Raw genomic sequence first — 22,377 nt, forward strand, 5'->3', positions numbered from 1 at the left:
TTAATATTCTGGAAACTAGACCCTTATTAAATATACAATTTGCAAATATTTCTCCCCTGGTGTAAATTGCCCTTTCACTTTGTTGATAGTATCTCTTGATTCACAGAAGTTTAAAATTCTGATGTTGTGCAGTTTATCTTTTTTATTCTGTGACTTTTGCTTGTTATAGTTTAGCAACTATTGTCTAATTCAGTATCATGGAGATTTATATCTCTGCCTACTTCAAAGACCTTTATATTTTTAGCTCTTTGATCCATTTCAAATTTTTGTATATCACTTGAGGTATTAGTCTAAATTTATTATTTTGTATGGGCATATCCAGTTGTTCCAAAACCATTTGCTGAAAAGATGTTCTTTTCCCATTGATTTTTCTTTCTTTCTTTCTTTCTTTTTTTTTTGAGACACAGTCTCGCTCTGTTGCCAGGCTGGAGTTCAGTGGCGTGACGTCGGCTCACTGCAACCTCCGCCTCCTGGGTTCAAGCGATTCTCCTGCCTCAGCCTCACGAGTAGCTGGGACTACAGGCGCACGCTGCCACGCCCAGCTATTTTTTGTATTTTTAGTAGAGACAGGGTTTCACCATGTTGGCCAGGATCTCTTAACCTCGTGATCCGCCCGCCTCGGCCTCCCAAAGTGCTGGGATTACAGGTGTGAGCCACTGCATTGATTGTTCTTGACATCCATACTTATCAAAAATCAATTGGCCATGAATGTATGGGTTTATTTTCACTGTCATTTTTAGTGCATTCATTTATATGTTTATCTTTATGCAGGTATGACACTATTTTGATTACTGTACCTTTGTAGTAAGTTTTGAAATTGGGAAGTGTGAGTTTTCCAACTTTGTTCTTCTTTTTCAAGATTGTTTTTGCTATTTGATGTCCCTTGAAACTCCATATTAATTTTGGGATTAGCTTGTTCATGTTTTCAAAATATTTAGCTGGGCTTTTGATAGAGATTGAATTGAATCTGTTGGTCAATTTGGAGAGTGTTGCCATTTCTAAAATATTAAATATTCTAATCCATAAACATGGGATGTCTTTCCATTTATTCAAGTCTTTTAAAATTTCCTTCAACAATATTTTATAGTTTAAAGTATGCAGATTTTACGCTTCTTTGTTCAATTTATTCCTAAGTGTTTGTTGTTTTTTTTTTTTTAGTACTGTTAATGGAATTGTTTTGTTAATTTCAGTTTTGGGTCGTTCATTTACAATGTGTACAGTAATTAAAGTGATTTTTGTGTAATTACTTTATATCTTACAACTTTCTTGAATTCACTTGTTAGTTTTTTCCCCTGCTTATTAAAAGAAAAAATAATAGAGATAGGGTTTGGCCATGTTTCCCTGACTGGTCTGAACTCGTGAACTCAAGGTATCGGTCTACTTGGCCTCCTGAAGTGTTGGGATTACAGGTGTGAGCCACTGAGCTTGGCTGCTTATCAGTTTTAGTTGTTTGTTTGTGTGTGTATGTTTTCTTTAGGGTTTTCTTTGGATAAGATCATGGAGTCTGTGACTAGTAAAAATCACACTTCTTCCTTTACAGTCTGAATGCCTTTTATTTTTTTTTCTTGTTGAATTTATTGACTGGAGCTTCTACTACAACGGTGAATAGAATGATAAGAGCAGAGTCACTTGTCCTGTTACTGATTTTGAAGAAAGCTTTCAGTCTTTTCTACTTAGTATGATGCTTTATATCATGTTGAGGAAGTTCTCTAATATTCTTATTTTGCTAAGGGTTTTTAATCATGAAAGATTATTAGATTTTGTCAAATGCTCGCTTTTCCTATGTTAATAGAACATTTTTAATCCTTTATTCTGTTAATGTAGTGTATTGCACTGATTGATTTATGTTCAACCTGATTGAATTATGTTCCTGAGAAATTATCTCAGGAACCGTTTATTCCTGAGATAATTTCTTAGTTGTCATAGTGTATAATCCTTTCAATATTCTGCTGAATTTTATTTTCCTAGTATTTTATTAAGAATTTATGCCTCTAGTTTATAAGGGATATTGGTCTATAGGTTTCTTCTGTTGCCTTTGGCTTTGGTGTTAATTTTTTTGTGCATTCATCTATGTTTATCTTTATGCAAGTATGACACTGTTTTGATTACTGTACCTTTGTAGTAAGTTTTGAAATTGGGAAGTATGAATTTTCCAACTTTGTTCTTCTTTTTCAAAATGGTTTTCGCTATATGAGGTCCCTTGGATAATACTGGCCTCAAAAAGGAATTAGGAAAGATTCCATCCTCTTTTGTTTTTTGCAGGAGTTTGAAAAAAATGGTATTTATTTTTTAAATGTTTGGTTTAATTCACCAGTCAAGCTTTCTGGTCTTGGACTTTCCTTTGTTGAGAGATTTCTACTTCATTTTTGAAGATTAGTTTTGCCAGAATTAGAATAATTGGTTTATAGTATTTTTCTTTTAGCACTTTGAATATTTCATCACACTGCCTTTTGGCCTTAATGGTTTCTGATGGAGGATGCCTTCAAAACTAAACCAGGCAGTTTACAACTCTGCTTTAGCCTTTGCTTCTTTCTTGTGCAGGCCTTGAAAACAAACCTAAGGTGAAAGCTTAGGGTCTTTTGCTGGTCTTTCCTCTGCATGCACACAGACCTGTCTGGGCATGATTATGGCCTTCTAATTCTTAGAAAATGTGGGAAATGTTCAGAGTTCATATTACCTAAAGCATCAAGTTCCAGTCTAAATTTTTGGTTAATCTGTCGTTTGCCCAGTTTTGCATTCATTGTTACATGCAAGAAACACCAATTTATTTGCTTGTATATATTTTCTACAAATGTCTCTGGGTAATTGTTTTACCTTTGCCTGAGTTCTGAATTAAGAAAGATCAAGCAAGCTCTGTGAGTTGGTCCAGCAGGTAGCCACCAGACAGACAGGTCAAAACAAATGACCACAATTCTTTGTGAATCAAAACTGTTTTTCTTCTGTTGCCTATATTGAGACTGTGAGCTGTAGGGACTGGGGGATGCAATGAAAGAAAACACCACAAAGATTATTGTTCCTAGTGAAATTCAGTGGGTTTTTCTTAATTAAGTGTTCTTCTGTTTGCGGCATGCTCTTGGTTAGTTTTTAGAGTCTTGAAAAAGTTAATTTCTGACAGTTTTTTGCCAGATTTTTTGTTGCTTTAATGAAAGGACAGACTTTTGGGACATTCCATACTCTGCCCTTTATTCTGATGCCATACTACTTCAGGGAGGTTTTGTTTTTTTTTTTTTTTTTTTTTTTTTTTTTGAGACGGAGTTTCGCTCGTTTCCCAGGCCGGAGTGCAATGGCGCAGTCTCGGCTCACCGCAACCTCCGCCTCCTGGGTTCAGACAATTCTCCTGCCTCAGCCTCCTGAGTAGCTGGGATTACAGGCACGCGCCACCATGCCCAGCTAATTTTTTGTGTTAGTAGAGACGGGGTTTCACCATGTTGACCAGGATGGTCTCGATCTCTTGACCTCATGATCCACCCGCCTCGGCCTCCCAAAGTGCTGGGATTACAGGCTTGAGCCACCGCGCCCGGCAGGGAGGTTTTAAGTGAAGTTTGTTTCATGGAGGAATTAAGAAACTGTTTGTAATCCAAGGCTGGGGTAGGGGGCAGTTGGATATATTGATAATGCTAATATCTTGCTTTTGCATTTGTATTTTTTTTTTTTTAAACTTTTAAGTTCAGGGCAGGGGTACAGTGCAGGTTTGTTATATAGGTAAACATATAATGGGGATTTGTCATTATTTTGATACCCAGGTATTAAGCGTTGTACCCATTAATTATTTTTCTTGATCCTCTCTTTCATCCTACCCTTCACCCTCTGACTGGGCCCCGTGTCTGTTGTTCATCTCTGTGTTAACATGTGTTCTCATCATTTAGCTCCCATTCATAAGTGAGAACATGCGATATTTGATTTTCTGTTCTTGCATTAGTTTACTAAAGATAATGACCTCCTGCTCCATCCATGTTCCTGCAAAGGACATGATGTCATTCTCTTTTTTGACTGCATATTATTCCATAGTGTTTATGTAACACATTTTCTTTATCCATCTACCACTGATGAATATGTAGTTTGATTCCATGTCTTGCTGTTGTTAATAGTGCTGCGTTGAACATACATGTGCATGTGTCTTTATGACAGAACAATTTATGTTTCTTTGGATATATATAGTTGGTAATGGGATTGCTGGGTTGAATGCTATTTCTGTTTTTAGGTCTTTCAAGAATCACCACAGAGCTTTCCACAATAGTTGAACTAATTTATACTCCCACTAGCACTGTGTCAGTGTTTCTTGTTCTCTGCAACATCTCCAGCACCTGTTATTTTTTACCTTTTTAATAATAACCATTGTAACTGGTGTGAGATGGTATCTCATTGTGGTTTTGATTTGCATTTCTCTGATAATCAATGATATTGAGCATTTTTTTCCATGTGCTTCTTGACTGCATTTAGGTCTTCTTTTGAAAAGTGTCTGTTCATGTCCATTGCCCGCTTTTTAATGTGTTTTTTTTTTCTTGTAGATTTAAATTCCTTGTAGATGTTGGATATTAGACCTTTGTCAGATGCACGGTTTGCAAACTTTTTCTCCCATTCTGTAGGTTGTCTGTTTACTGTTTTGATAGTTTCTTTTGCTGTGCGGAAGCTCTTTAATTTAAATAGATCTCATTTGTCAGTTTTTGCTTTTGTTGCAATTGTGTTTGGAGTCTCTGTCATGAAATCTTTTTCTTTCTTTATGTCCAGAATGATATTGCCTAGGTTGTCTTCCAGGGTATTTATAGTTTGCAATTTTACATTTAAGTCTTTGATCCATCTTGAGTTGGTTTTCGTATATAGTATAAGAAAGGGATCTGATTTCAATCTTCTGTGTATGGCTAGCCATAACATGGACTTTTATATGTTGAACCAACCTTGCATCCCACGATAAAAGCCCAGTTGATCATGGTGGCTGTGCTTTTTGATGTGCTGCTGGATTCCGTTTGCCAGTATTTTGCTGAGAATTTTTGCATTGATGTTCTTCAAGGATGTTGGCCTGAAGTTTTCTTTTTGTTGTTGCTATATTTCTGCCAGGTTTTGATATCAAGATGATGCTGGCCTCATAGAATGAGGACACTGTTTTTGGAATAATTTCAGGAGCAATGGTAACAATTTTTCTTTGCACATCTGCTAGAATTCTGCTGTGAATTCATCTGGTCCTGGGCTTTTTTTGGCTGATATGCTACTTATTACTGATTCAATTTTGAATCCCAATACTGTTCTATTTAGAGATTCAGTTTCTTCCTGATTCAGTCTTGGGAGGGTGTATGTATCCAGGAATTCATCCATTTCTTCTAGATTTTTTTTTTTTTTTTTTTGACACGGAGTCTCACTCTGTTGCCAGGCTGGAGTGCCCTGGCATGATCTCAGCTCAACTACAACCTCTGCCTCTGGGTTCAAGTGATTCTCCTGCCTCAGCTAGCTGTGACTACAGGTGCCTGCCACCACACCCAGCTAATTTTTGTATTTTTAGTAGAGACGGGGTTTTACCATGTTGGCCAAGGATGGTCTCTATCTCTTGACCTTGTGATCCACCCACCTTGGCCTCCCAAAGTTCTTACAGATTTTATAGTTTGTGTGGATAGTATTGTCCATAATCTTCTCTGATGATTATTTGGTAATATTCCTGTTGTTTCTAATTGTGTTTACTTCGATCATCTCTCTTTTCTTTGTTAATACTCTAGCTAGCAGTGTGTTTTTTAATTAATTTTTTCAAAACACCTCCTGGATTTTTTAGTCTTTTGAATGGTTTTGTGTATCTCAATCTCCTTTGGTTTAGCTCTGATTTTTGTTACTTCTTAGTTTAAATTGTGAGGCCTGGCTGCAGCCAATGGAGATCAGACACAGCAGTAAGGATTACTCCAAATGTGTAAGGGATAAAAAACTTTGTTTGTTTTCCTTTGTTCATTGTCCTCTCGTGGCAAAATGGCTAGTAAGAATACCCTTCCTGCAGTCCAGGAAGTAAAAATTGTGTTGCTGAAAAATCCTTTGTCTCAGTGCTAATTTTTCTTTGTGGCAGCAAGTATCTAATTCTAGCACAGTTTCTTCATAGTGTTGATAGACTTTACAATTTGATATGTTTTTGCAGTTGCTGGTACTGGTTTTTCCTTTCCATATTTAATGCTTCCTTCAAAAGCTCTTGTGAGGAGGCCTGGTGGTGACAAAATTTCTCAGCATTTACTTGTCTGTAAAGGATTTTATTTCTCCTTTGCTATGATGCTTAGTTTGGGTAGACATGAAATTCTAGGTTCAAAATTCTTTACTTCAAGAATATTAAATATTGGCCCCTACTCTATTCTGGCTTGTAGGGTTTCTGTAGAGAGATCTGCTGTTAGTCTGATGGACTTCCCTTTGTGGATAACCCGACCTGTCTTTCTGGCTGCTCTTAACATTTTTTCCTTCATTTCATCTTTAGTGAATCTGATGATTATGTGCCTTGGGGTTGCTCTTCTTGAGGAATATCTTTGCGGTATTCTCTGTATTTCCTGGACTTGAATGGTGGCCTGGCTTGCTAGATTGGGGAAGTTCTCCTGGATAACATCCTGAAGAGTGTATTCCAGCTTGGATTCATTCTCTCCGTCACATTGAGGTACACCTATCAAACAGATAAGGTCTTTTCACATAATCCCACATTTCTTGGAGGCTTTTATTTCTTTTCACTCTTTTTTCTCTATTCTTGCCTTCTCATTGTATTTCATTGAGTTGATCTGCAATCTCTGATATCCTTTCTTCTGCTTGGTCAATTAAGCTATTGAAACTTGTTTATGCTTCGTGGAATTCTTGTGCTGTGTTTTTTAGCACCATCTAGTTGTTTATATTCTTCTCTAAGCTGTTTATTCTAGTTAGCTTCTCATCTAACCTTTTTTCTAGGTTCTTAGTTTCTTTGCATTGGGTTAGCACATGTTCTTTTAGCTCAGAGGCTTGTTATTACCCACCTTCTGAAGCCTGTTTCTGTCAATTCATCAGATTCATTCTCCATCCATCTTTGATCCCTAGCTGGTGAGGAGTTGTGATCCCTTGGAGGAGGAGAAGCATTCTGGTTTTTGGTGTTTTCATCCTTTTTGCTCTGGCTTCTTCCCATCTTAGTGGCTTTCTCTACCTGTGGTCTCTGTATTGGTGACTTTTGGATGGGGTCTCTGAGTGGACATCCTTTTTGTTGATGTTGAAGCTATTTCTTTTTGTTTCTTAGTTTTCTTTTAACAGTTAGGCCTCTCTGCTGCAGGACTGCTGGAGGTCCGCTCCAGACTCTGCCTGCCTGAGGATCACCCACAGGGCCTGCAGAACAGTAAGGGTTGCTGCTGGTTTCTTCTTCTGTTACCTTTGTCCCAGAAGGATACCCGCCAGATGTCAGCCTGAGCTCTTCTTTATGAGGTGTCTCTTTGGGTATGTGGGAGTCAGGGAGCTGTTTGAGGAGACAGTCTGTCCCTTATAGGAGCTCAAGTGCTGTGCTGGGAGCTCCATTGTTCCATGCAGAGCTGCTGGGCAGATACCTTTAAGTCTGCTGCAGTAGCACTCATAACCGCCTCTTTTCCCAGGTGCTTTGACCCAGGAAGGTCGGCTTTATTTATAAGTTCCTGAAGTGCTGTTGCCTTTTTTCAGAGATGCCCTGCCCCGCGTGGAGTAGTCTAGTCACAGTCTGCCAGCAGATGTGTTGCTGAGCTGCCGCAGGCTCTGCGCAGCTGCTGTGTGAACTGCCTCGTTATTGGTGGACTGCCTTGGTAGTGAGGGACGCTGTTTCACCCACTGAGCTGGACTCTCCCGGGTCCAGCTGCGCTTGCTGCGAAACTCTCAATCCAGAGCGTTTCACATTGCTTGTTTTGTGGGGGTGGTACCCGCTGAGCCAGATCTCCTGGCTCCCTGTCTCAGCCCCTCCCTTTCAGTTGAATGGGTGACTCTGTCTCCCAGGTGTTCCAGGGGCCAGTTGAAACGGCCGCCCAGATTTATGTGAGTTTGTGTGCACCAACCTGCGGCACCAGCTGTGCTGAAAACCCGTGGCACTTTTCCTCTCGGAAATCTCCTGGTCTGTGAGCAGTGAAAACTTGTTTGGAAATGTGGTGAGCATTCACCTTCTGCATTGTTTTTGCTGGGAACTGCACTCTGGAGCTGTTCCTATTCAACCATTTTGGATCAACCCCCCACCCCACCCCCTTTTTTTTTTTTTGAGACAGAGTCTTGCTCTATTACCCAGCTTGGAGTGCAGTGGCATGATGTTGGCTCACTACAACCTCTGCCTCCAGGGTTCAAGTGATTCTTCTGCCTCAGCCTCCCAAATAGCTGAAACTACAGGTGCCCACCACCATACCTGGCTAATTTTTATATTTTTAGAAGGGATGGGATTTCACCACTTTGGCCAGGAAGGTGTTGAACTCCTGACCTCAAGTGATCCACCTGCCTTGGCCTCCCAAAGTTCTGGGATTACAGGTGTGAGCCACCACATCCAGCCTTATTCCTAGATTCTGAATTCTTTGAGTGTAAAGATGGTGGCCAGGCACAGTGGCTCATACCCGTAATCCCATCACTTTGTGAGACTAAGGATCACTTGAGCTCAGGAATTCAAGACCAGCCTGGCCAATGTGGTGAAATTCTGTGTCTATTAAAATTTTAAAAATTAGCTGGATGTGGTGACAGACACCAGAAATCCCAGGTATTTGGGTGGCTAAGGCAGGAGAATCACTGGAACCTAGGAGAAGGTGGAGGTTGTAGTGAGCCAAGATTGTGCCACTGCACTCCAACCTGGGTGAAAGAGTGAGAGTTTGTCTAAAAAAAAAAAAATTAAAAAAATTAAAGATGATGCCCGTCTCCTCAGATCCTAGGACAGCATATTGCATCTGTGAAGCTTTAAATATTAAATACAATTGATTTTTCACTAAAGTTGATTGTGGTAGATTGAGCAGGGTTATTCTACCTATTTTTTAAATAGGAAAGTGAAGCTTTGAAAAGTTATGTAATTTTCCCCTACAAACACAAAACAAATAATTAAGCCAGAATTAGAACTTAGATTTTTAAAATTTTGTATCCTACCTTAAATGAAAATCTTTGAAAATACAGCTACAGATAAGAAATTTAAAAATACAAATAAAGTGGGAAATCAAGCCCTCTGCAGTCAGACGTGGATTAAATCTCAGTTGAATGGCCATGTAAAGCCAATATTTAAATATTTCTTGTAGATAAAAGCCACAGGAAATCAACTGAATTTGTGAATTTGTTCTCAAACGGCTATAGTCACACTAGCTTCCTTGTCATTGCTTGCACTTGCCATGCTCAGTTCTACCTCAGGGCCTTTGTTCGTAAACTGTTACATCTGCCTGAAATACTTTCCAGAGATACCCAAGTAGCTGTCTCTTACCTCCTTCAAGACTGCTCAAGTTTCAATTTAATAAGATCTATCTTTATAATAAAGCCTACCTGCTATATATAAAATTGTTCACTCTGAAGCAGTCTCATTCCACTTATGTTTCACTTTTTTCTTTTTCTTTCTTTCTTTCTTTTTTTTTTGGGACAGAGTTTCACTCTGACGCTCAGGCTGGTTTACAGTGGCGTTAATTTGGCTCACTGCAACCTCCACCCCACATTCTTCCTTCTCAGCCTCTGAGTAGCTGGGAGTACAGGCACCTACCACTATTCCCAGCTAATTTTTTTGTGTTTTCAATAGAGATGGGATTTCCCATGTTGACCAAGCTGGTTATGTTCTACTTTTTCTATTTCTAGTAGTTTTTCTCTTATAACTTTCTTATATTTATTGATTTTTGTCTTCCTCTACTACCCATTAGAATGTAAACTCTCTGAGGACAAGGATTTTTATTTTTTTGGTTTGTTCATTGGAATCTTAAAATGGCTACTTCCTAAGTAGCCAGAATATAACTGTTTACAGTGTAGGCAATTAATAAATATTTACTCAACTGATAGATTTTTTAGAGAACAGCTTCAACATGAAGCATGAAGTTAACTAGGCCTCATCTGACACCTCAGTAGTTAAATAATAGGAAGGACATTACAGCTCATTTATTAGTGGACCTAGAAACTACAAAGTAAAAACTGAATCTTGGCTTTGAAGGATATTAGTTTTATAACAAATAGGACTTTGCCTACCATAGCAGTGGCTACATAAGGAGTTCATTGACATGAAAGATGACAGAAATTAAAGCATGTCTGGAATTTACAAAGGTAGCCCATTACTTGACACTATTAGTATGTCAGTATATCAGGTTACAGCTTGAAATTGCCTTATATTCTTTTATGGATGAATTGTGCACGTAAATTGACTGTATATACTAGACTGTAGTAGGTAGGGTAGGAAGGATAGTAGAAAGTCTGAGAAATTCTGGAGATTTCTTGGTAACTGCACATTGCTTTATCTGTTTGAATGCCTGTAAATTTTTTCTGTGTTTTTTGGCATTCAGTGGCTTTACTGGGATAATGATCATTCAGAATCATTATTGTTTGTGACACATTGTGCACTTTGTAGTTTAGGCATTTATTTTACATAGAATTTTTTTGATAAATATTTCTGTATACTATCCCTTTTCTATTTGTTTTTCTCTTTAGGAACACTGATTATGTATATTGTATATTGCCCTTTCCTGATACTGATATCAGTATCTTTTTCTAAAATCATTTTATAATTTTTCAAAATTGTTATTTTTGTATAGATTTCTAAATTTTATCTACCATCTTTCTAATTTGAGTTCTGTTTTATTTGTTGAACTTCTAGATATTTGGAGATTTATACATAACCTTATGGTATTAATTTATAGTTTAAATGAATTGTGATCAGCACGTATACTGTGTATGATTTCAGCCTTTTTCTTTTTACATAGACTTGTTTTTATGTTCTTATAGTATGCCTTGGTGAATGTGTATTCTGCGATTGTTGGGTGGGTGTTCTACAAATGTCAATAAGGCCAAGTTGATTGATGGTGGTGTTTTTGTTTTTAATTATTTACTTACATTCTATATGTTTTATCAACTCCTGAGAGAAGAGTGTCAATCTTTAGTTTTTGGATTTGTCTATTCCTCTTTTCAGTTCTGTATTTTAAAAAATTTATGTATTTTGAAGATCTGTAGTGCCTACAAACTTAATTAACCATGCTGTCATTATGAAAAAAATCTCTCTGTATCCATGGTAATAGTCTGTGTTCTGAAGTTTAATATGTCCAATATTAATACATGACTCTTTTTTAATTAGAGTTATGTGGTGTTTGTTGTGCTCATTCCTTTACTCCTTAATGCCCTTATCCCCTTTATTTTTAACCTGTCTATCTTCTTTATATTTAAAGTGGATGTATAGTTGGATCTTGGATTTTTTTTTAAATATAATCTGAGCATCTCTTCCTTTAATTGGTATGCTTAGACATTTGAGACTTAATATTTATATTTTGGGGTTTAGTTCTAGTATCTTGCTATGGGTTTTCCAATTGTCCCATCTGTTGTTTGTTTTCTTTTCCTAACTTTATTTAGATTGAGTTTGTTTCATCCTCTCCATTCCATTCTTATTCCACTATCTCCACTATTGCCTTTATTAGTTTTACCTGTTTGTTTTATGGCTTTAGGTGTTCTAGGGTTTACAGTTTACATCTTTTACTTATCACAGCTACCTTCAAATAATGTTATACCATGTCACACATTGTGTAAGAACCTCCATTTTCCTTTTTCTGTCCTTTGCTATTGGCATTATGAATTCTACTTTACATATGTTGTAAACTCTGAACTATGTTGTTATGATTTTTGCTTTAAGCAGTTAATTATTTAACCTTGTTAATGAGAATGCTCTTCTTCTTCTTGTTTCTTCTTTCTTCTTTGTTATTTCTTCCTTTCACCCATATATTTACCATTCCCGTTACTCTTCAAATTTCTTTGTATAGAGCCACAAATATTTCCATCTGGTATCACATTCATTTAGCCTGAAGAATTTTCTTTAACATTTTTTGTAGTACAGATATGCTGGTGAGGAATTCTTCCCAGTGTTTAGTCATAAAAAGGCTCTTTTGCTTACATTTTTAAACAATTTTTTTTCTGAATTTTGAATTCTAGGCTGATAGTTTTTCTTTTTTCTTTCAGCATTTCAATCATGTTATTCTTTTGTTTTCTGTTGTATATGATTTCTGGTGAGGAGTCTGTTTTTATTTTCTAGCTTTTGTTTCTTTATATGTGATGTATTTTTCTCTTTAACACTAGTTTTCAGAAATTTGATTATAATGTGCCTTGGTATGTTTTTAATTCTTGTCTGCTTGGGGTTTGTTGAACTTCTTAGATATTTGGGTTTATAGTTTTCTTCAAATTGCTTGATAGTGTCTCACATCTCATTAAAACTTTGTTCAGTTATTTTAGTCTTTTATCTTTCTTAGTCCTCAGTTTCCTGGGACCTCCTCAGAGCCTAGTCAGCAAGTGGGAGAAAAGAGCAAAGCATTTATTCCTGCATTTCCATGTTCTGTATGTGTGAATGCAAAGTAGTTTGCTGGTGTCTCATGATGCATGGTATCTTTAGGTAATGCAAGTGAAAGTTTACATTGAATTGGTCTGCATAGCAGTGGCCAGAATAAGAGGTAGGGTGAGAAGCTTTTTAGGTGATATACAAGAGATGTTTTGTACTCTCGTGTGGTTACAGTTGGGAAAATGACAAATGGTGGAAGGTTTGTGGGGTTGAGGAAAGAGCAGGTGACAGTCTACTATAGTAGCATCCTGATTTTTTTTTATATCTATCATTTTTTTTTGTCCTTCTATTTTATCTTGCACTTCAGTATAAACTTGTTGCTTATAGACATATTGAAATGTTTCCTTACTTTGAGGAGTTATTATTTAGAAAATTTAACTACATAGTTCACTTTATTCAAAATGAATAAGGGATCAACAAATTAGATATTCCAGGGCAGAAATTTTAAAAATAATTTTCCATTTGCTATCAAGTAGAGTCCTGAGTATAATGTAAATACTTCATAAATACTTCTGAGAAAAAGTATTAGGATAGAGGGCTCTGGATCAGCTTGCCTGGATTAAATTCTAATTTTTCCTTTTTTTAAGTAGTGTGACATTTGATACCTTAATATATCTGTGTGTGTCTTGGTTTTCCCATTTGAAAAACTAGTATAATGATAGTACTTCTCTCATAGAGGAGTTATGGCAGAATTTAACGTGTTACTCTAAGAAATCTAGAACAATACAGGTTTTTCTAGTAAATCCTCTGTAAGAGTTAACAAGCACCATTTTTATTTTTATTTATGATAATTGCCTTGATTATGCAGTAGTTGCTTGAGCAGTATATGTGTAGGTGAATATGTGTGTATGGGCATCATTCTAGTTTGTATTTTTATATTTTATTATTCAAAGTTTCTGAAATAGTGAAACACAAAGTTAGCAGAATTTCCTATTTTGTTTAATCAAATTTTAAAATACTTTGTCTATATTCCCTTTCCTCTTTTGCAACCTAAGTCATTTAGTATTTTGTTGTCTGTAAATGCTATTTAGTGTATTGTGATTCTTTCTGTTTTCTTGTGCAGGACCAAAAGATCTCAGATTGCTATAACTGAAGGTATATTTGAACTTCCTAATCTCACAATTCAAGCTACAAGAGCACAGACACTTCTCTTGCAAGCAATATATCAAAGTTGGTCTCATATTGGAAATGTCAGCTCTTCTGCAGTGAATGAAGCTTTGATAAATGAAATCTTCCTAAGTATAGGTAAGAGCACAATCTTTTTGATAAGAATATGGAAAATTTGTGTTAGAGGCAACTAATATTTTATTATTAAAATATGTATGTCTAGCATGGTCAACTTATATTGTAATATGTTTCTGTGAAGATAGATACGTATAGCTTATGTTTAAAATACAGATTATGAGTTAAGCCATCCAGTTTTTTTCCTTCCTACCGATTTCTGCATATGTTTCATAATTGCAAATAACTATTTTTCACCAGCTTCTTGCATAATTTACCTTTTGGATAACTTAAGGTTATCAATACATGTGTTTGAAATGATAGCCAAATCAAGTATAAGTAACAGGATGCTTGTTTTAAGTTGTTTCAGTTTAAAATAATAATGTTAGGTTTGTCGGTAACACGTAAGTAGTTTTTGAAGGTTACATTTTTAAGTGTAATTATGCTTAAAATAACATTATTTTTAATTTATCTGTTAAAATAAGGTGACTTTCGTTCTTATATAATGCTTTTGAAGGTATTAATTTGGGATCTTATATTTTAATTAGAGTTTTCTTATTTGGCCTATCTATTGACTAAAGTAAAATACAGGTTGATTATCCTTTATTCAAAGTGTTTGGTACCAGAAGTGTTTCAAATTTCAGATTTTTTCCAGGTCTGGAATGTTTGCACATACATATATACTGGGGATGTGACTCAAGTCTAAATATGAAATTCATTTACATTTCCCATATATCTTATGCACATAGTCTGAAGGTAATTTTATACAATATTTTTAATAATTTTGTGTGACAATCACATGAGGTCAGGTGTGGAATTTTCTACTTGTATAATGTCAATGCTCAAAAAGTTTTAAATTTTGGAGCATTTCAGATTTTGAGATTTCAGATTAGGGATGCTCAAGCTGTACTAGTTTTGTTGCCAGCTTTTAGCATTATATAAAGAACAACATGATAAATGTTGCAGTAGGCTAGAGATTCTTCACTTGGAGCTTATGAAAAGACTTAGAGTTTTCTGAATCCCCTGAAGTAGTATGCATATTTTAGTGTATATCTAAATACACACCCAGAAATACATATTTATATCTTCTTTTTGAATTGAACTTACTGCTCCTGTCAATAGAAACTTTGTACCCTTTAAACAGCATCTTTTTATTGCATACCCACCCCTACCTTATTCCACCTACATTTTGTAACCACTGTTCTACTCTAACCACCATTCTATTTTCTACTTCTATGAGTTTGACTTTTTTAGATTCCACATTTTAAGTGCGATCCTGCAGTATGTGCTTATTTCACTTTGTATAATGTCCTCCAGGTTCAACTGTGTTGTCCTAAATGAAAGATTTTCCTTCTTTTTGTAAGGCAGAATAGTAAGCTGTTGTGGATATATGCCATATTTCCTTTATCCATTCATTACTTAATGGACACTTATACTGATTTAATATCTTGTCTCTTGTGACCAATACTACAATGAATATGGGAGTGCAGATATCTCTTTAACATGATTTCATTTTATTTGGACATATACCCAGAAGTGGGATTGCTAGATCATATGATAGTTATATTTTTAGATTTTTGAGGAACTTCCATATCATTTTTTGTAATGGTTGTACTACTTTTCATTCCCACCAACAGTGTATCTTTTCCTCCAAATCCTTGCTAACACTTATCTTTCATCTTTTTGCGACTGGTCATTCTGACAGATATGTGCTTATATCTCATTGTGGATTTAATTTACATTTTTCTACTAAGCAGTGATGTTGAGTATGTTTTTATACTTGTTGGCCATTTGTGCGAACCATTCGTATGTTGGCCATTTGCATTTTTCATGAACCTGTTGGCCATCTGTCATCTTTTGAGAAATGTCTTTTCAGGTTCTCTGCCCATGTTTAAATTGAATTGTTTTCTTGTTATTGAGTTGAGTTCCTTAGCTATTTTGGATAGCAACCCTTTATCAGATGTATGGTTTGCAGATTTTTCTCCCAGTTTCTGGGTTCTTCCTTCACTCTATTAAGTGTTTCTTTTGCTGTGCAGAAGCTTTTGTTTGATGAAGTCCCATTTTTCTGTTACTGCTTTTATTTCCTGTGCTTTCCGAGTTGTAGTCAATGCCCAGACCAATGAAGCTTTGTCCCTAAGTTTCTTCTAGTAGTTTTACAGCTCCAGGTCTTAATATTTAAGTCCTTAATCTGTTCTGAGTTGTTTTTTCTCATGGTATCAGATAAAGATTCAATCTTATTGTTCTGCATGTAGATATCCTGTTTTCCCATTAGCATTTATTGAAGAATCTGTTCTTTTCCCATTGTATATTATTGGCATCTTCATCAAAAATCAATTGTCCATTAATGTGTGGGTTTATTTTGGATTCTTTGTCTTGTTTTGTAGGTTGATGTGTCTGTTTTCATGCCAGTACCATGCTGCTTTGATTGCTATAGCTTTTTAGCATAAAGTCAGATAGTGTGACTTCTTCAGCTTTGTTCTTTTTATTTAAGATTGCTTTGGTTCTTTAAGGTCTTTTATTCTATATGAATTTAAGGATTTTTTTTTCTATTTCTGTGAAAAATGACATTGGAATTTTGATAGAGGTTGTATTGAATCTGTAGATTGCTTTGGGTAGTGTGAACATTTTAACATTACTTCTCCCATTTAATTAACACAGAATATTTTTCCATTTATTTGTTTTTTTTTTTAGTTTATCAGTGTTTTATGCTTTTCAGTATACAGATCTTTCATATCCTTGGTTAAATGTATACATATGTATTTTTGTTGTTGCTATTATAAATGGGATCGTTTTTCTAATTATTTTTGAATAGCTTTAGTTTTGGATATGTTAATGCATAAAAATGGTGCTGACTTTTGCATGTTGATTTTATATCCTACACCTTTACCGAATTTGCTTATCAGTTCTAAAAGTTTTTTGATAGAGTCTTTAGGGATTTTTTTTTTTTTTTTTTTTTTTTTTTTTTTGAGTTGGAGTCTCCCTCTGTCACCCAGGCTGGTGTGATCTTGGCTCACTGCAAACTCTGCTTCCTGGGTTCATAACTGGGATTACAGGCGCATCACCACACCTGGCTAATTTTTTTTGTATTTTTGGTAGAGATGGGGTTTCACCATGTTGGTCAGGCTTGTCTTGAACTACTAACCTCAAGTGATCCACCAGCCTCAGCCTCTCAAAGTTCTGGGATTACAGGTGTGAGCCACCACGCCTGTCCAGGATTTTTACATATAAGATCATATTGTCAAGAAGCAGAAACAATCTAACTTCTTCCTTTTCTATTATAATGCCTTCTATTTCTTCCTCTTGCTTAATTTTTCTGAATAGGACTTCCAGTACTGTGTGGAAAAGCAGTAGTGAGAGTGAGCATTCTTGTCATGTCCCTGATCTTTAAAGAAAAGATTTCAGCTTTTCACTGTTCAGTATGATGTTAGCCCTGGGCTTGTCCTGTATATCCTTTATTATGTTTAGGTATATTCCTTCTATACCTAATCTATTGATAGTTTTTGATCATGAAATGCCATTGAATTTTGTCAAATGCTTTTTCTGCATCTATTGAGATGATGATATGACTTTTGTTTTTTATTTTGTTAATGTGATGTATCATATTTATTGACTTGTATTTGTCAAACCATCCTTGCATCCCATGGATAAATACCACTGTATCATGATAAAATACTACATTAATGTGTTGTTGAATTTTGTTTGTTAATATTTTGTTGAGAATTTTTACATCTATGTTCACCAAGGATGTTGGTCTGTAAGTTTGTTTTCTTGTAGTGCCCATGTCTAGCTTTGGTATGAGGGTAATACTGGCCTTCTAAAATGAGTTTGGAAGTATTCTAGATTTTTGGAAGAGTTTGAGAAGTGATCAATATTAGTTGTTCTTTAAATGTCTGGTAGAATTCATCCAGTCCAGAACTTTGACAGGGACTTTTTGTTACTGATTCACTCTTCTTATTCATTATTGGTCTACTTGTATTTTATGTTCCCTCATGATTGATTGAGTCTTGATATGTTAAATGTGTCTAGGAATTTATTAATTTCTTTTAGCTTATCTAATCCATTGGTGTAGCATTGTTCATAGTAGTCACTTATGGTGAGTATATATATTTCTGTGGTTTCTATTAGTTAATTTCTCATGTTTCATTTTTATTTATTTGAGCATGCTGTTTTTTTCTTTGTCTATTGAAGGGTTTGTTTATCTTGTCAAAAAAGCCTTCTTATTTTTATTTATTTTAAAAATCGTTTTCTTAGTCTTTATGTATTTCTGTTTTGATATTTGTTACTTTCTTCCTTCTGCTGATGTTAGATCTTTTTCTAGTTCCTTGAAGTATAATGTTTGATTGGGTATTTGAAATCTTTGTTTTTGATATAGACATTTATTGCTGTACTCTTCTTTCTTACAACTACTTCAGCTGCATTTCATAGGTTGTGTATTTTGTGTTTCCATTTTCATTTGTCTCAAGATACTTTTTGATTTTCTTTTTGATTTCATCTTTTATCTGTTGGTAATTGAGGAACATGTTTTTAATTTTCACATATTTGTGATTTTTCCCACAATTTCTTTTTTAAAAAAGAGGAAGTCAAATTGTCTCTGTTTGCACATGACGCAATTGTATATTTAGAAAACTTTATCATCTCAGCCCAAAATCTCCTTAAGCTTATAAGCAACTTCAGCAGTGTTTCAGGATACAAAATCAATGTGCAAAAATGAAAAGCATTTGTATACACCAATAATAGAGAGCCAAATCTTCAGTGAACTCGCATTCACAATTGCTACAAAGAGAATAAAATACCTAGGAATACAACTTACACGGGATGTGAAGGAGCTCTTCAAGGAGAACTACAAACCACTGCTCAGGTAAATAAGAGAGAATAAAAATGGAAAGACATTCCATTCTCATGGATAGGAAGAATTAATATTGTAAAAATGGCCATATTGCCCAAAGTAATTTATAGATTCAATGTTATCCCATCAAGCTATCACTGACTTTTTTTTTACAGAATTAGAAAAAATTACTTTAAATTTCACATGGAACCAAAAAAGAGCCTGTATAGCCAAATCAATTGTAAGCAAAAAGAACAAAGCTGGAGGCATCATACTACCTGACTTCAAACTATGCTACAAGGCTACAGAAACCAAACACCATGGTACTGGTACCAAAACAAACATATAGAATAATGAAACAGAACGGTGGCTTCAGAAATACACCACACATCTACAACCATCTGATCTTTGACAAACCTGACAAAAACGAGCAATGGGGAAAGGATTCCCTATTACTAAATGATGTTGGGAAAACTGGCTAGCCATATTGAGAAAACTGAAACTTCACCCCTTCCTTACACCTTATATAAAAATTAACTCAAGATGGATTGAAGACTTAAAAGTAATACCCAAAACCATAAAAACCCTAGAAGAAAACCTAGGCAATACCATTCAGGATATAGGCATGGGCAAAGACTTCATGACTGATATACCAAAAGCAATGGCAACAAAAGCCAAAATTGATAAATGAGATCTAATTAAACTAAAGAGCTTCTGCACAGCAAAATAAACTATCAAACTATCATTGGCCAAACTTGGTTCACGCCTGTAATCCCAGGACTTTGGAAGGCCAAGGCGGTGGATCACCTGAGGTCGGAAGTTTGAGACCAGCCTGACTAACATGGTGAAACCCCTATCTCTACTAAACATACAAAATATTAGTTGGGCATGTTGGCGTGCACCTGTAATCCCAGCTACCCTGGAGGCTGAGGCAGGAGAATTGCTTGAACCTGGGAGGCGGAGGTTGCAGTGAACCGAAATCGTGGCATTGCATTCCAGCCTGGGCAACAGGAGCAAAACTCTGTCAAAAAAAAAAAAAGAAAAAAGAAAAGAAACTATCATCAGAGGGAACAGGCAACCTACATAATGGGAGAAAATCTGTCCATCTGACAAAGGGCTAATATCCAGAATTTACATGGAACTAAAACAAATTTACAAGAGAAAAACAATCCCATCAAAAAGTGGGCAAAGGATATGAACAGGCACTTCTCAAAAAAAAAAAAAATACTTATGGTTGGGCACAGTGGCTCATACCTATAATCTCAGTACTTTAGGAGGCCAAGGCACATGGATCACCTTAGGTCAGGGGTTCCAGACCAGCATGACCAACATGAAGAAACCCTGTCTCTACTAAAAATGCAAAATTAGCAGGACGTAGTGATGCATGCCTTTAGTTCCAGCTACTCAGGAGGCTGAGGCAGGAGAATCGCTTGAACCCAGGAGGTGGAGGTTGCAGTGAGCCCAGATTGCACTATTTCACTCTAGCCTGGACAACAAGAGCAAAACTCCAAGAGCGGGAAAAAAAAAAAAGACATTTATGCAGCCAACAAACATGTGAAAAGAAGCTCATCATCACTGGCCATTAGAGAAATGCAAATCCAAACCACAATGAGATGCCATCTTACACCAGTTAGAATGGCAATCATCGAGGGTATGGAGAAATAGGAACACTTTTACACTGTTGGTGGGAGTGTAAATTAGTTCAACCATTGTGGAAGACAGTGTGGCAATTCCTCAAGGATCTAGGACCAGAAATACCATTTGACCCAGCAATCACATTGCTGGGTATATACCCAAGGGTATATAAATCATTCTGCTATAAAGACACGTGCATTTGTATGTTTAGTGCAGCACTATTCACAACAGCCAAGACTTGGAACCAACCCAAATGCCCATCAATGATAGACTAGATAAAGAAAATGTGGCACATATCTAGCATGGAATACTATGCAGCCATAACAAGGATAAGTTTATGTCCTTTGCAGGGACATGGATGAAGCTGGAAACCATCATTCTCAGCAAACTAACCCAGGAACAGAAAAGCAAACACCGCATGTTCTCACTCATAAGTGGGAGTTGAACAATGAGGACACATGGACATAGGGAGGGGAACATCACACACCAGGGCCTGTTGGGAGTAGGGGGCTAAGGGAGGGATAGCATTAGGAGAAATACCTAATGTAGATGATGGGTTAATGGGTTCAGCAAACTAGGTATGGCACGCTTATACCTATATAACAAACCTACACGTTTTCCACATGTATCCCAGAACTTAAAGTATTAAAAAAAAATAAAGAAATACAAAACTCTATACTTTCATCTACTTTTCATGTACTTTACAGTTGTCTGTTAAGCATTTTTCATCTAGTGAGCTGCATAACGTACGTACTGGTTACTATTAAAGTTACTTGGATAGACTGAGTTGGCTCACCTATTTTAGATATTTCTCATTTATTAATTTTATTGGCTTCTTACCAGGAATATTGTTGTTGGAAGATTCTTTATCCTTTTTTTACAGATGGGAACATTTATGCTTAGAACAATTTAGTGTTTCTTTAAGTATCATCCCACAGCTATTCACTGACTGAGTCATTTTTTGAAGCCAGGCCTTTGGAATTTTCTGTTACTATTATGTCTGCATTACCAAACTACCTCTGGTAAATGAGATCAGAAATACAGTATATAAAGTTTGTTACTTTATTAGAAAATATTAATGAAATTATAGCAAATATTAGAAATTTAATTAAAATTAATTATAAAGGATAAAGGAGAAATTAAAATTTGAGCTAAATATGTATTAATCAGGTTATTGAATTATATATTTTTGTTATTCGTGTTTCTGATGGTTCTTAAATCACAGAAATTCTAACCCTGTCTTTTTGCCAGAAGATTAAATATAAGGTCACACATGGCTTTTGTTTGCTCTGGAAAACAAGGACTTGCTACCACTTTCCCTTGTTCAGAAGTTCATTATTTTGTTGACAGTTTAGTTCCATTAATCTGGTATTTGCAGGGAAATAACTTACAGACTTTAAAATCTAAAGGTGATCAAATGGGTATTTGAATCCCTCATTTAAGTTATGTTTTAATGTTAAAATAAAAATCTACTTTCCAGAAAGTAACTGTTAAAGTATTTTATGCAAGATTTCATGTGGGATACCTTAATGGTTGAATAATAAATTTTACCTCATAAAAATGAAATTCAATAATACAGTAGCTTTCTCAGCTCAGTAGCATCTGGTCTATTCTCATGAGGGCCAATATTTTCCAACTCATTAGGATCATGTCGTTCTGTATGTCGTCAACATTGACTTAGCCAAGCTACCTTTACTTACATAACTGCCAAACTATTAAATAGGTCTCTTGTGGAGTGAAGTCAAATATTCCTCTTACTTTACTTCTGCCTTAGAAGAGGGGAAGAAAATGTACATACTGTAACATTTAAACATCTGGTCTAAAACCACATCACTGTAACTCTGAATAAAGTTACGGAGGTACTCTTCCCAGGTGTGCATATAAAAAGGATTTTGGAGTTGTTGAATAGTTCTTTAACCACTTAGGAAAAAGATTGAGGTATATTGATATGCTTTTTCTATTCCTCTGTTTTCAAACTACTTCCCTCCTCCATCAGGTCTGCTAAATTACTTCTAATGTGTTCTAAGATACATATTTTTGAGATGTTACAAAATTTTCTTGCCAAATTCAGGCATTGGCTATACATTTATTCTTGCCTAAGAAAAGAATTGAGTTGGATTTGTATTAAGAAATACCAATAAGACCTTTTGATGTTCAAATTGGAGTAAAAAGACATTAATTTTTATGAATCTTATGAGTTTAAGGTGTCCTCATATGCACTTTTAATAATATGAATATTTATTGA

At 35.7% G+C, this 22,377-nt stretch overlaps 1 protein-coding gene across 7 annotated transcripts in view; it reads left to right on the forward strand.

Annotated features, from left to right (window-relative positions):
• The window catches only part of VPS13B (vacuolar protein sorting 13 homolog B), an 839,649-nt gene that overhangs the window by 163,048 nt on the left and 654,224 nt on the right, over positions 1 to 22,377 (forward strand). For all 7 annotated transcript variants that reach the window (XM_064384451.1, XM_012455820.2, XM_021675751.2 and 4 more), the window contains exon 17: positions 13,515 to 13,696. In XM_064384451.1, the coding sequence (XP_064240521.1) occupies positions 13,515 to 13,696 (182 nt within the window). The remainder of the gene's footprint in view (positions 1 to 13,514; positions 13,697 to 22,377) is intronic.

This window comes from Aotus nancymaae, unplaced genomic scaffold (assembly GCF_030222135.1).
Source record: "Aotus nancymaae isolate 86718 unplaced genomic scaffold, 86718_ANA_hifiasm-v0.15.2.pri h1tg000036l, whole genome shotgun sequence".
NCBI lineage: Eukaryota > Metazoa > Chordata > Mammalia > Primates > Aotidae > Aotus > Aotus nancymaae.